The sequence below is a fragment of the Spea bombifrons genome, chromosome 8 (genome assembly GCF_027358695.1).
Source record: "Spea bombifrons isolate aSpeBom1 chromosome 8, aSpeBom1.2.pri, whole genome shotgun sequence".
NCBI lineage: Eukaryota > Metazoa > Chordata > Amphibia > Anura > Pelobatidae > Spea > Spea bombifrons.
The window spans coordinates 30,193,711-30,208,947 of NC_071094.1; the positions used below are offsets into that span (position 1 = coordinate 30,193,711).

At 37.5% G+C, this 15,237-nt stretch overlaps 1 protein-coding gene across 1 annotated transcript in view; it reads left to right on the plus strand.

Annotated features, from left to right (window-relative positions):
- Positions 1-15,237, plus strand: part of NRK (Nik related kinase) — a 75,915-nt gene that overhangs the window by 37,139 nt on the left and 23,539 nt on the right. The window contains exons 16-24 of the mRNA XM_053472677.1: positions 438-578; positions 1,839-1,970; positions 5,103-5,170; positions 5,795-5,889; positions 8,984-9,075; positions 10,487-10,602; positions 11,665-11,758; positions 13,445-13,621; positions 14,649-14,766. Coding sequence (XP_053328652.1) covers positions 438-578; positions 1,839-1,970; positions 5,103-5,170; positions 5,795-5,889; positions 8,984-9,075; positions 10,487-10,602; positions 11,665-11,758; positions 13,445-13,621; positions 14,649-14,766 — 1,033 coding nt within the window. The remainder of the gene's footprint in view (positions 1-437; positions 579-1,838; positions 1,971-5,102; positions 5,171-5,794; positions 5,890-8,983; positions 9,076-10,486; positions 10,603-11,664; positions 11,759-13,444; positions 13,622-14,648; positions 14,767-15,237) is intronic.

Sequence of the window (15,237 nt, forward strand, 5' to 3'; positions counted from 1 at the left end):
TGATCTCCCCAACTGCCTCAAAATCCCCACTGCCCGCAAAAGCGGTAGGGATACCTGTGAGCAATAGATCGAAGAGCCAGCATGGTCTTAAGATCTCCATGGCTCAGTTTGGTATGTCAAAAGCCGAGGACTGAGTTTTGGAGCTGAGCTGGCTTAAGTGGCTTAAAGCACTAAATATGAAGTCAGTTCGAATGTAATCATCAGTATAGTTTTTGCTCCTAATTGGATTTACCTTATAAACATCACCTAAATACATTTTTGTACAATTAGAAGTGTTATAATCTAAAATATATTCGTTCCATTTAAAGGAATATGAGATTTATTATAAAATAAAGCATTTCAAATGATATATAAATGGGTGGAAGGGACCTTTCATTGCTTTTCTCACCTTCTACTGGCACACAGGTCAGTCATTTATGATGTTCTGTGCTTTCCAGATACAGGAGAAGAAGAATGCAGTAGTTAACCCCAGTAACATGAAATGGACTGGTTTGATGCATCCAGCACACAGCAGACTTGGCTCTGGGAGCAGTTCTAGCCCATGCACCCCAGCACTTCCAAGAGCTGCTCTTCCAGAGGTAACTTTCCTGAACTGCAACATGCATGTTTGGAGATGGCACATTATAAACATTGTTATTAATATTGATATGATGATATTAATCTGATTTCATGTGAAAGTGTAAGGTTATATATATCAAGATGCAATAGATGTTTTTAACTACCAGGAAATTTAATTCATTTGGTTATGGCTGTACTAATTCGCTACTGATTACCATTAACCTGACGGCTGGAACAAGTCCTGAGTTAGCATCATTTTTGTCTCTGCCAAATGCCATCTTAGACTTTACAGTAGATTTAATACTAATCAAGTTTAGAAACCATTCTTTTTCTGTAATAGCCAAGGTTTACTTCACAGATGCATAAATAAGCCGTATGGGTGCCAATGAATTAATTGAGCTGCTGTCAAACAAAATATCACTTTGTCACCTTTATTTTTTCTCTTTAACAACTTACAGAAGACAAAATAATTATGTATGTTGTGGTCCAAGTAAGTCTCAGAATAATGAATTGAGTAATGATAATAGGAGACATCTCACAACTTATCCTGCCTCCATATAATACAACACCACTATACATCCCTTTTGGTCTAATCTATCAAAAAAAAGAACGTATGTTAAAGCAAAGATCACTGTAAATATAAAAATGTATATTAATACTATACATTTTTGCACTGTAAACCTTTCTATTTCTCGAAACGCTAATATATCTAGCCCCAAGTACTACAATACTACCTACTTCACATGTACCTGAACAACCATTTTATCTTAAAATTCCTAAAATTCCTAAAGTGCTAAAAAATCCCTTTTTTAAGGAAAAAACATACATAACGTACATACATAACATACATAACATACATACCAATTTTAGGTATAAGAACGTGAATTTTGAATATTTCTTTTTACAACTAAAATGAAACTTTCATCGTTTGAGTGCTCATGTGATAAGTTCTTCTAGTGCTGTATTTCATTGAGTTTGTTAAACAAGGCAAACTCTGATATAATTATTTGTTAATTGTTAATTCCGTCGTGGCCAGCTACGGCAGGGGTGTTGAATTCCAGACCTTGAAGGTGACAAGAGGGACCATTATTTGCATATATTTGTGCTTGAATACAGGTGAGATATTAGTGTTTAAGCAGAGATATTCAGAAACCCTGGCCTGTCTGCAGCCCTCTGTGGACATGTTAACTTTGATTGGAATGGTCCAGAAGGTCTTTGGAGACAGTGCTTGTTATCCTAAATGAATTTATGATCACTTATTTGTTTTTCCTTAAATAAAGAATGAAAATCTCCGATCAAGTAAGGAGAATCACTATAGCAGCTCCTTGTCTGACATGGTCATGATTCCTTTAACTCCTGGAAAAGATGATGTATTCTGGGATTCACTACAAACTGAAGAACCTCCTCCAAAGGTAGGCATTTTATTAGTTGTTCTTCCACTCTTTTTGCAGACTAGTACCACTGAGACTACATTTTCTGTATATTAAACAACAACACATGAGTTGTTTTTGGGATGATGAGGGTTGGGACAAGATGTTATTATTTATCTTTCGACCTACATGAAACATCACTATGCTAAGTATATTTTATAGACTTCTGCATTCAGATTTATACAATTTTTATTTTTAACAAATCTTGCCAATTTCGTGCCTCTGTACAAATCTCAGTTCATTTGTTTGCCTGCTGTAGCTGAGTCATATCTCACTCTCCCACTCACACATTAGAAGATGTTACTTTTGTTGTGGTCAAAACAGGCTTAAAACAAGCTTTGACATTTTTGGCAATGTTCCCAGAAAATGTGGTTAAGGTTCAACGTGTGAAGCATTTATGAGTCCAATGATGCTTATTATGTATTAGAAAATGCAATATACCGTATAGTTGCAATGCTAGAGATATCTATACTAAAAAATCATAGCTTAGATCACTCTAAAACAAAACAAAATATTATCTTTAAAAATCTCAACCAAAACACCAAGTTATAATAGAGAGGTGCAACAATCAGGAAAAATCTATCTCTGGGGTTTTGTGAACCTCAAACTACTTCTGCTGGGAGGCTGCTCCACACCACCCTCATTTTTGCTCTCTAATTTTAGGCCTCTTTGTTAACGATTCACCAGAATCATGATTTCCGCAGAAAAAGCATAAAGTAGCAGCATACATAAACGACTTACTGTTTGTCATGCCCTAGCCAGAAACCTCTCCGCCAGTGATCATGAAAGAGTTTGAAATCTTTGGGCAACTCTCAAACTTAAAAATTACTTACCAAAAATCATAGACCATGGCTCTTACTTCCAAACAGTACCTACTGACCTGCCTAGAACCTTCTTGAAATCCATGAGGCAGGCAGTAAGAATAATAGAAAAATACCCAGTCCAGATTAAGCTTCACTCACCTGACCTTCTTAAAGCATAACAGATGGTTCTGTGAATACTATGATCTTGTGTCAGAGAGAGATACTGTGTTCTAAGAAAGTCATTAGAAAATTGATTGATAAAAGCAATAACACAATTGGTTTCATTTTCACATCCATGAAATGCATTTTAAACAGTAAACAAAGGCTTAAATCTCTACAAGTGGTCTTATGTGTCCTTATAAAACATTTCATTACCCCATTCCTGCACACACCTTACCTACATAAATGTGTGTATGAATGGCAGATATACATACAGAGTGTGTGGTGGAGTATATGTGTGCGTATGAGTAAGTAGTGGAGTGTCCATGTGAGTGAGTGGCACCGTGTATGTGTTCATATGAGTAAGTGGCGTAGAGAACAGCCCCGGAGGGAAAGAATTGGACAGAGGGGTCACATGAATGTAGTGCGGACGAGGTACCCATGGTCAAGCCTGTTTAAGGGGTTAAGGCATGACTAAGCAGATATTTTGGCACTGAAAGCGTTAAGTATTGGTGGCATGTGCAGGGCCAGAAGGGAGGGGGTAATTACCCTCCCTGGGGGGTATATAAGGAAGGGTCGTGGCCTATAGGGGCAATTATTTTCAAGAGAATTTTCCCGCCCATCCCTCCCCTACTTTTGGCATTTGCCGGGTACTCTGGTTTTTAAGCTGGTACGGTGCAGGAGTTAACCATCTAGGTATGGTTACTTGTGGTGCACAGAGGTGTGAGTGCAGGACACTCCAGGGGCATGCGCCCCTGTGAATCGTAGGGTCATGTGACTGCCGCGCTAGGGGACGCCGGCAGTTCCAGCAGGGATACAGGTGGACATGCCCATACCAGCAGGTTATTAATTTGGTTATTAAATGGTTACAATTGGTTATGTTTGCTTTCATTTTGACAATAAATTATTGATATATATTGTGTCAAATGTGTTGTGTTAATAATATTTGACACTTTGTAAAACATTAATAAAGGTTGAGTGTCGCGGTGCTGAAGTTATTTTAGTCCGCACCGCGGACAAATAATTCCATATCTGACGTTTAATAAAATTTTTGAAATAAAGAAGTGTCTCTTGTTGTTATTTGTAAAAGAGGTACCGAAACTGGACGCTACTTCATTCATGTAAGTTTGCATGTGCTAAGTAGGTTTTTGGTACTTTAAGAGGAAGAGAGTACTCCCATCAAACATAGGATTAAACTCTAAAGTTATGAATTATTAGACTTTTTGCTACACATATTACATATATCTATATATATCTATATAGATCTATATATATATATATAGATATATATATCTATATAGATATATATAGATCTATATAGATATATATAGATATATGTAATATGTGTAGCAAAAAGTCTAATAAATCATAACTTTAGACTTATATGTATATAGATAGATAGATCCCTTACAACAGCAGGACAGTAACAAATCTAAGCATCTACCACTTTTGCTGGAAGGCTGTTCTGCTTAACTACCACTCTCTCAGTAAAATAAAACGTCCTTACATTACGTCCTTTAAGTATTTAATTGATAGTACTTTGATGGATGGTAAAGTGGTGGCACAAAAGAACCACAGGAAGTAAAAAAAAGAAGAAGAAAAGCCTTTGTACACTCCATGTAAAGCATCAGCTTAATTTATGCTGCAGATTCTCATAGAGGGACTGTGGGAGTAAATGTATTTTGCTTATGAAATAAAAATATATTTGCATTTTTTATGCCTTTATTTTTTTTATATGGTGCAGTCACAAATGAAAATATCAAGTTACCAAAGTTTTGTTCATTAAAGTTACTCTGTTTTCTTAGCCTGACAAAACAGAAAGAATAAATCTCTGTCACTGTGTCTAAGTATCTCTAAAATGCAGCCGACCATTGCAAATGATGTTTTAAACCCTATTAGAATTACAGAACTCTACACAGTATACGCAAAGACTAACAGAGAAGCCAAAGATGTTCTGTAAACATGATCTACATATCCTAGTGTGAAGGATATAGCTTTATGATTCTGAGCCATAAAAATGGGCTTATGTTATTAACTCTTTATAGCCACAGAAACCAATCCAACTAGTGATCGAAATACGAATATTTTTAGAGTCCCCCCCCCCATTTTTCCAGTAAATAGTAACTGGTTTTGTCACCCTTTACTCTTGCAGGTTCCAGAGAGAACTACTTCAAAGTTCTACAAAGCAGATTTTCCAGGCCATCAAAGATCTCCATCTGGGTAAGCTGTGGTTAAAACCGAGTCACAAAGCTGACCAAAAGTGACAGTTTAGGAAACATAATTACAGTTTTCCTTTTTATATTGTAACATAATTCCAAGCATGCTAATTATAGAAATCACTTGGCTTTTTCCAACAATATTATTGCATACCATTTACTAGAAAGCCACCCACCCATAACCACTACATAGAAGCATACTGCTTACAAATCGTCTGATGCTTATGACCTAGACTGTAAATGTTTAGATTTGTGTGCTGGATGTGGCTTCAGGATTTTCCAAGGGCTTTGCATTTTTGAGTACTCCACAATCTATACTGTACTATGTACAGCTCACACTGAAAGCTCGGGAGTGGAAAACAATAATCAAGCACAATTATGAGGTCAACATCTCTGGAAGCCTATCACAAACTTGTACTATGATTTCAATGTAAGAGATGATAGATTTAAGTTATTTATGTGCATTGTTGGGTTTTCTTAGAACAAAATGTACTAGATTGCTTTTGGCTTGACTGTTACTCAACATTATATAGGAGACTGGACAACACTTTTCTGTACTCCCCTACTTTATCAATATTATTCAGTATGGTGGTTGCAATGAAACATTTGGGTCCTTTCTTCCTGGCAGTATGATTCAACAGGCCATCAAAGAGCAGCCGCAGAACAGGAAAGGTAGCAGCCCATCCCATGGAAGTGGAAATCAATGCAACCGATCCAAGACAGGTGAGCAGCCATGGACCCTAGTGGAATTGCAGAAGATATGGGGCTTAACCCTAGATTAAAGCAAGCCCTCCTTGGATAAAATTCAGACTGTTGCCAGTTCCCACAACTATTCTTTCTAAACAATCTCTTGTTTTGGTTTCTTAACGCTCCCCACACTACTAACCCCATTAGATCAGCTTTACAGAAACAATGAGATAAGCTTGTACTGTTGTTTTAAAGAGTAGATATGAGTCTTATCATTAGCCAGAATGCAAGCGGTTCAATATTTTTAACAAAATAACCCAACACCAAGGGTACTCCGCTGGTGCACTGTAGGCACTCCACACAAGATGTGTGTAAAGTGTGCTGCTTACATTCAAGCGTTTTGTAGGAACTGCCTCTTCCTGTGCCCAATTTTAGTATATAATAATAGAGCATGTTGGTGGCCATGAGCAGAGTGTCACCATGAGGGTTGTCTAAGTAAATTGTTGCTAGAATTTTCGTTGCATTTCATTTGCCTTACAATCTAAGTACAGCAATGGGATGGCGCATGGCTTTTCAATGGAAAGGTTACCGTCCCCAATAGCCCCACTAAAGAAGAATGTCAATTTCTTCAGTCACTCAAACAATAAAAAACACAAGTCCCAGATGTGATGTAGAAAGACCCACTGACAAGTTCAAAAACATTCTAGATCATTGCAGTGTCTTGATCTGCAAAATGTTTAGATCACATACTGGTGTATTTTAAGTCATAATTACACAAGTGCTGCTTAAAAGCTTTCCTAGGTGCAGTGTAAAGTTTGATATTATGGTTTCCATTGCATTTCCATTACATTTATTTATTCCCTAGTCTCCCACGATTTGCCATTTACTCCTGAAAACATTTATAACAGATTTATAATCATTTTTGTAGCCGGAAGCTTTCTTACGAAGAAGGCATCTTTAACACAGTTTAGCCACAACTTTAAATCAACCAGTGCCACAGGGGCTGGCCGATACACTGCCTATCCCTCTGGCACTAGAAGGGTTAAATGTAAAGGTATGGGCAGATTAAAGGTATGTGGTTCATGCTCCACACGGAAAGGGATAAAAGTAAATGTACATTGCAGAACAAGCTGTAGCTCACTCTCTGGTACTGAAAGGTTACTGAAAATAGATGAAATAGTGTCATCCTCCATCCATGGATAAACTATTTAATTTTTAAATTTAATGAGAATAGTTTCTAAGAATACCAAGCAGATCCAATTTAGCACCCAACAATTATCTGTACGTTCCCAGCGAATATAGTTTAGCTATAATGAACACTTAAAAACCGATCTCATGTTCTCTGCATGAGTTTGGTCTTTTTTTTTCAATAGAAGACAAACTGATTGTCCTCTGAGAAAAGTGCTGAATTAAAACGGTTGCCATGGGATTTCTTGTTAACTTTCCCATTGTCTTTGGATCAACATAATTATTTCTTATTATTGAGGTATTCGCTTATAGGATTTTAGTAAAGAGCTATTCACCTCGTCCTGTTCCTGTTTCATTAATCTGTTCTTATTCGACATATTACAAAAATGAATGCATTTAAGTGAAAATTCTCACCAAAAACAAGGAAATCCGTTTTGGGAATGATAAACGTTTGTGTGCATCTGTATTCCTGTAGGAGTTACGGTAGAAAGGGTCGAAAGAAAGGTTTGCGTGCTTGCTTCTTCTGATCATTTACCCAGCTGTAGCCTTTAAGATTGACACAGCAGATACTAAAAGTGATACATAGGACCATGAGACAGGGAAACCAACCAGAAGGATTATATATCAGATAATGAAGCCTCAAAACCCCCGGAGCAGGTGGCACCGTGCTGCTTGTGTATAACAGTAGCAGAACCTGTCAGAGTTTGCTAGAACTAAACAGTAGATCAGAAGAATTTCCTGGCTGTGTCGATGGAAGTTAGGAAAACGGAGAACGGAGAGCCCTAATGCACTTGGGTTTCCAGAGTGCATCCAGAGGGGTGTATGGGACGTGTTCACTCCAGCTTTCGGAGAGAAAATCATATCTATTTAATGACTCTATGGGCACCAGTTAAGCTTGGCATGCCCCTAAAGTAGCATTAAAGAAGGACTGATATAAACCAAAATCTAATTGCCCTAGAGTAGCCTTCATTATTAAGAACTGGATAACCATAAATAATGAATTTATCACACATCAATTCATGAGTGAAAGACTCCTGTTACCCTCATCCCCTCTAACCCTATGGTTCCTGAATGGCTCCTTCTCCTTTCTTAATGGTCACTAAAGCTTCTGCATGACTCACAAGACGCAGTCCTGTAAAACTTTACTAAGGTGGTATACCACACTCTCCCAACTGTTTGACATGCACCCAAAGACTGCAGGCTTATGTTCTAAGTGTTGTAGGCATAATGAGCACCCTGCTCTTGCGAGCTTACAACCCAGTCAGTAGTTGAGAGGGAAGTGAAACAATAGGAGAGGATGCCTTGGATGGGCATGAGCTGATAGGGTCCAGAGGATCTGTAGAGGTTGTAGAGGTTGTTGGTCGTTCAGATTAGGATGAAGGCTGTTGATTGAATGGGGAGATGGTATTCCAGTTTCCTCCAGTTTATCTCCAGTGTAACTCTTATCTGTCTACTTATGAGGAGTCCACTAATTTACTTGAGGCCACTGCAGCTACATTTCCAAGCAAGCTTGTTTCCAAGTGAGGCGTAGGAGTTTACAGGGCTGCATCACAAGTGGTCAGATAAGGTGATTGCATGTAGGATGCAGAAGTTTCACACCTTGTCTTAACACTTGCAATTAAGCTAGACAAGAGGGTACCAAAGTCAACCCTTTGAAATCAGCAGGGTATAGGGACAGGCAGGATAGAGACATACCAGGTGAAAACAAGGGGTTACAGCAGGAGATGTGGGGTTGGATCAGATGCAATAACCACACCAGGTGAAAACATGAGGTTATTTGCAAACTATCCCAGGGACACAGGTTCCTAACTGGTCCTGCTTGTTTGAACAACACTGATCTACTTGACATTTGAGCTAGGCTATGTGTGCATAAAAATAAAAAAGAAGCCTTTTTTCTTTCCTAAACACTGGAGAAAAAAATATGCAATCTAATTTGTTTTAGGAATATTTCAAGAAACCCATGTGCTGCAGAACTATCCCCAGCATTTCAGAAAGCCTGAGAATGGACCACGTCTGGACTGCCCCAAAATATCAGTAGGTTATATTTCTAACAGCAATACTTTAAACACTTTTAAAAATGTGTTAAATGACAGTCTGTTTTGTCTTGTCTGTTCCTGTATTTGAGCACCGGTAATTAGTTCTTCTTTTTGTTTTGTTTATGCACAAAAGGAAGCGTTTGCAGGAGAGATGTTTTTTCAGCTCCCACAGTTCGCTATTCATTATGAAGGGCCAACATTGGCAAGTTTCTTCAGCAAGACTGGCTGAGCTGGCCCTGTATAATGCATAATTCAGTTGGTGAGAAGCGGTAGAATCTTACTGTTGTTGGGCCTCCCTAATGTATAGCGAAGTCAAGGAGTGGAAACCACAACTGTCTTGTTAACATTCCCTCTTGTTTGTGAGTATGGTTAACTTTCACATCATTATGGCCACAAGTAAATTAGGATTGAGCACAGGCATACTGAGTCCCTGTAAATAGGATCTTACCGATATTGTCATAACACCATATGACTCCACTACTGCCCCCATTTGATCATATTCTCTACACATCTTACCATATGGCACCTCCTTTCCCCATTTATTTTTCTACAATTACTTTAACACATTCTGTGTCAACAACTGTCCCTGTTCCTACACATATCTCCCTTACCATTTCGATTAATTGCTTTTGCTCAGAAAATGATACGTCTGGGGATAAATGTATCATTAAAGTGGGAATTGGCAGAATCCGCCAGTTGTAGTTTATTTTCACTGGCTTCACTTTACATTATGAAGGGCCAACCCAGGTGAGCTTCTGTTCTAGGAACAGTTTGCATGGCCCTGTATAAAGGAGGGTATAAAAATCATCCCACTAATTGAATTACTCATTATGCAGGGAAAGCCCAATCATTCTTTCAGATAAATTTGCCAGGGATGACCCTTTTTAATGTATGGTGAGAACAGGAAGTTGAAAAGTTCTCCTTCCATCTCCAGATTTAGTGAATAAATCCCAAATTATGAAATAGAACACTCACAGTTCTCTGAAGTTGCCCCAAATTGGGTGCCTGTTAAGTGACACACCCTCGTGTTTCAGGAGAGGGTATGCAAGTTGTTTGCAAAGTTTAGTAAACTATTCACCCCACACAATATCACTAAAAAAATATAAAATAAATAAATGAGGATACCCCGAATCCTCCATTATCCCTGAGTAAACTTGCTAACAGTTTAGTAAGAAGTTTTGGTTTTAATACAAAATATGTATGTATATATACAACATTCTAATCAAGATCCAATTGTCAAGGGAATGTAATGGTCTAAGCTTTATGCTAATTCTCCCTAATGCTTTACTGTGGGTGTGCATAGAAAAGGTGGAGTTGGAAATGTTAGAATTATCATGCTTTTGAGATTTATAAAAGTAATAGGAAAATTTAGATTCAGTTGGTCTCATTCGTTTTTATTTTTATACTAGAGTCCCAACTTCTTGGCCAAAGGAAAAGACAGCAAAAGCTCCTACATGAAAGCATCTCACTTCTCCTCCTCCAGTGATGAGATCGGCAGCAGTGATGATGAAATACAAAATAAAAGGTTTGCTTCACTACACCATATTATACTGTAGAATTGCCAAACAGTGTTTTTCATGCTGAGTAAATAGCACAAAAGTGAAAAAAATAAATGTCCATCCTACAGTGAGAACATAATAGTTCCTGTTTTGTACTAATGCTATAAAAATACTAGTAATCTTTGTTTCCTCATATAGTAAGGAATCCAGCTATCAACATATATATCTATAAATGTATGCTATGTAGCACAGAGGTTTGATTTGTGTTTGTACTTATGAAGCAGAGTTCACCTTGTGATAATTAATGTACATTCTCAGAGAATCTCTGTGTTATTTTCCTTTGTTATGGCGTATTACACCCAGGTAAAGCTCTTGAAGCAACTTTCGTTGATGTACATTAGTAATCTGGCAATATACCAAGAGCTAAATTGAAACACTGGTGGGTTGACTGGGCATTCTAACTCGAAATTGGAAAAGTGATATAATAACTATTAACAACCATGAAATGTCCCCACCAAGGCCGTATCTTCCATGGAGCAAGAAAGGCAGCTGCCCCAGGCGGCTCAATGTGAGGGGCACACAGGCGCTGCCCAGTGGTAATGCTATTGCTTCCCTTCCTCCTCTAAAGCCAGATACGACATGAGCGTAGGGTAGGGAATCCAGTCCTACTTATTTCTCTGATTCCTGCTGGTTTGACCATTCTGTTTTTGATGCAGTCATACGATAACTTTTCAGACTTTGCATCAGAGTCACTTTTATAGATAACCCTATTTTTTTTTTTGTAAAAATCTCAACCGTTTAAAAGATTTTTTTTAAATTCCACATTCAAATGGTCCATGTCGATGTTACAGGTTATTTTTTCTCTATTATATCAAAACTTTACTTGTGGTTCGCCTCTGCACCTGTTTTCACCAATGATCAACAAAATCAATATTCTAGCAAACATTTTATAAATGCTTATCTGGAATTGAAAACCAGTTTTATTTGCCAATCCATCGCAGTAGGAATGTTTTTTGTTTTTTTTTAATCTCTAAAAATCGTACCTTGTGATACAACTCATCTGTTCGTTAAATGGTTTCTGTTTCCAGGCAACCATTGAGCAATGGGATGTTGAATATCTCAAGGACAAGAGTTCCAGATGGAATTACAGAGAAACCCCAAAGCAACAAATCTGAAGACAAGGTACTTATATCCAAGAAACAAAAATCAATTTAACCCATTTAGTACCAAGGGAGTCTGATATGTACTGCAAATAACTAACCTATCTGATATAGGACACGAGTTAAAGGGCAAACTCTATTCTCTAACCTTTAAAAGTTGGGCCAAGAAATACATAAAGAGCGAAAACTACCGTAATATGTCTGCAGTAACTCAAACTGGAGTAGAACAACAGTAAACAATAATCTACATTATTATTTTAGAAAAAACTTAAATTAAAATGTTAAGTTGTAGTTTTGTGCAAATCCACATCACGGGATCAATGCATTTAACTGTGTAATTCCAATTTATGGATGCATCTACTGAGTCTGAGTAGAATGCTTAAGGCTTCTTATTTGACCAAATAAATATCACCCAACTTTTTGCCTCATTTATCTTTAAGTTTTTGGAAAAGAGGCTTGGTTTAGAAGCACTTTCTTCTTTATTTATGTGCTTCCGAGTATGAGCTGTCGTCTGACATACATATTATACTCTTTGCCACTAGGAGGCAACAGATGTTAATATATGATTGTGGTTTAAACAAGTTGGTAAAGAATGCCCAGTCCCAAATTACATTTTTAGGTAATGGTCCAGATTGACCTTCCAGAGAACTTTAAAACAAGTGAATAATGATATTAGGCATTTTCTAGAATAATTCTAAATAGCTTTCTTGCATGTAGGTTAGGGATATTAATCAGTGCACTTCTTCCATATAATTACATACAGTTCTGCTTTGTTCACGATCAGATTTTCTTTAAAGAGCTTTATCATTTTCATTTAAATGACTGATGTTGTCTGTGAATCAGTTTGTATCATTTAACAGGCTTCAGCCTTCCGTTCCATTTTGGCTGATCAGTGCTCATTATGTAAAAATACAAGACTTTATTCTCTATCATCAAACATTTCTGAGAATTATAAGATATTCAGCCTTTTAATAGGCAAACGAAATAAAAATCTTTGTTGTAGGAACCTCATTATCTTGTCTAAAATGCACTCTTCCAACATATCATTAGACCTATTCTATAAAAATCCTCCAGATATATAACCAGTCACTATTTTATTTTTTCACAGAAATGGTTATTTCTGTATCTTGGAACTCTCGCACTTTTGTCAAGAGGTTCCAGGTTCTGGTGCTGCCACTCTCTAGTTTCTCAGGGGATCGCCTCGCCCCTGTGCATTACTAGCTCTGCAGACATATAGCCTTCCTGCCTACTAGAAGGAGCCCCAAAGGGAGAACTCTTGGTGGCAATTGTGAGCCAGGCCTTCTCGTCTAACATCAGTGCCTGACCTCGTAAATATTCTTCTGGCTCAATGGGCACAAATTACCACAAACACACTGTGCACCAACTCCATATTAATGCCCGTGTTTTTTTAATTGAATGTCCGACAAGCTCATGTAGGTGTGATGGTCAGGTGTCCACGTACTCTGGGTCATATAGTGTATCCAGCTATTCACTTTGAGATATGTCCAGATTCCATTACTGGATCTATGCACGCAAGGAAGGTCCATGCAGACCTCTCTCCTGGTAAATTTAACAAGAATCTTCTTCTGTCTACCATGAGTATTTCTCGGATTTGACAATGTTCTCTGCTATTGCTAACATTTCCCTGAGAATGTAGTCAGATCCTTGCTAGTTAATATTTCAGTCTTGATGCATTCTGTGCTAACAGGCAGCTGGAAATCTAAGTTGTAGCAGCAGCAGCAATCAAGATGTCTGGAACTCCTACAACCAAACATATCTACTGCCAGATCTCTTACAACAGAGCCAACCCTCAGAACCTTCAGTGAATCAGAACAAAACTCCCCTAAAAAGTTCCAAGCCTTCAAACACATCTAAAAATGATCAGGTGAAATCTTTATGCATTCTAACTTTTTTTTACTCACTCACCAACGTCAGAGGGAAAATGATCACCTTCTTTCTGCTCTGAGGTCACCTTTCCAGTCTCCATGAAATCTGTTTCCACATATAGTTATCTATGAAGCAGCCCCTGTGACAAAGTAGTTTCCTTTCTCCCTTTTGCTATCAATCCTGTTGAATTTAACAAAGAACCGCTGTCAAAATGTGCGGTACTTGCGCAGATCATTCAAATACAGGGGAAAATATGAACATTTACTTTACTTTAAAAGTACAGAACCTGATAGAAGATTGAGGTCACAATGAAAGTCAGAGCTAAACACTTAACTGATCCCACAACTAGCTTTCAGATGCACTTCTAATTCATTAAAACTTTTCAATCAACAATAAAATGCACCAAAGAATGTAGGTTAAGGATGCCATAGGTACATAGTTATTAACCAACCTACAATTACACAATCAATGACAGTACTTTTAGAGGCATAAACAGTTTGTCACGTTTAAAAACTATGATATAACTAGGTTTAGCTAATCGGACTAGATTTTATCTTAAAAGTTGAAGTAACTGGGTATATATTTGACTTAGATTACTTTTTAGTTGGTGCGCAAGGTAGCGGCTCATTACATGAAAGTTTTTTAAGCAGTTCTCATATAATGTAGGGTATGATACAAGCTTCAGCCTTAGAGTATTGGTTAGATGAACTGTTGGGGTACTGTTAGGGCACTGCTGATGAGACGAATCTTAACAAGAACATACAAACACAAACCAAGGTGAATAGTCTTGTGCTTAATCTTAATTCAGAGGCTTGGCAGCAATTTCAGTATCTCACAAAAAGTGAGTGCTGACAACAAAGTCCAGCTCAAGTTTTAGCAGGTTTTTTTACTCTAATATTGTACTCAAATATAGGTCAAAAGACCTCTAGCAATTCAACAGCTAGAAATTTATGCATTTTATGTTTTTGTATTTACATGATTCATTGATTTCACTTTTGTGAACTGTTGGTACTTTCCTTTTGTAGATGCCAAATGGTGAAACATCAACACCCAAGAATAGTTCATCATCAACAACCTCATTTAGTGCATTCATTGACCCCAGGCTTCTTCAGTTCTCTCCTCCGACAAGTCCAGCAAGCTCTTGTGAGTAGAAAGCAAAGAAAAAACAATTCCTATCATAAGTAACCAGGTTATCTCATTTGCTACCTATAATAATTCTTATGGTATATTCTATGTGCTAGCTAACTACTGGGCTTGACTTTCTGGCCAGGGCATGCTGGTGTTTCCGGATGCTATTAAAACTTTTGACTGCATAGAATTAAATTTGCACAGCATTAAACTTTGCATTATTTAAGTGCTTTCAAACAATCAAATACAAACCTATGGTGACAAAACTATAAACAACCAGCTGTTGCAGAAACACAACTACTATATTTCTCAGCTATCCACATAATTGATGGAAGGATCATGGGTGTTCTTTCCAGCAGTACAAAATAGTTAAATCTATATGTACCCATAAGTACCTTCTTTGTAAACAGGCAACACACTGTGTATCAAGATCATGCTCTAAAATACCCAATAGATACATAGGCTTGAATATGTACAAAAAGTACA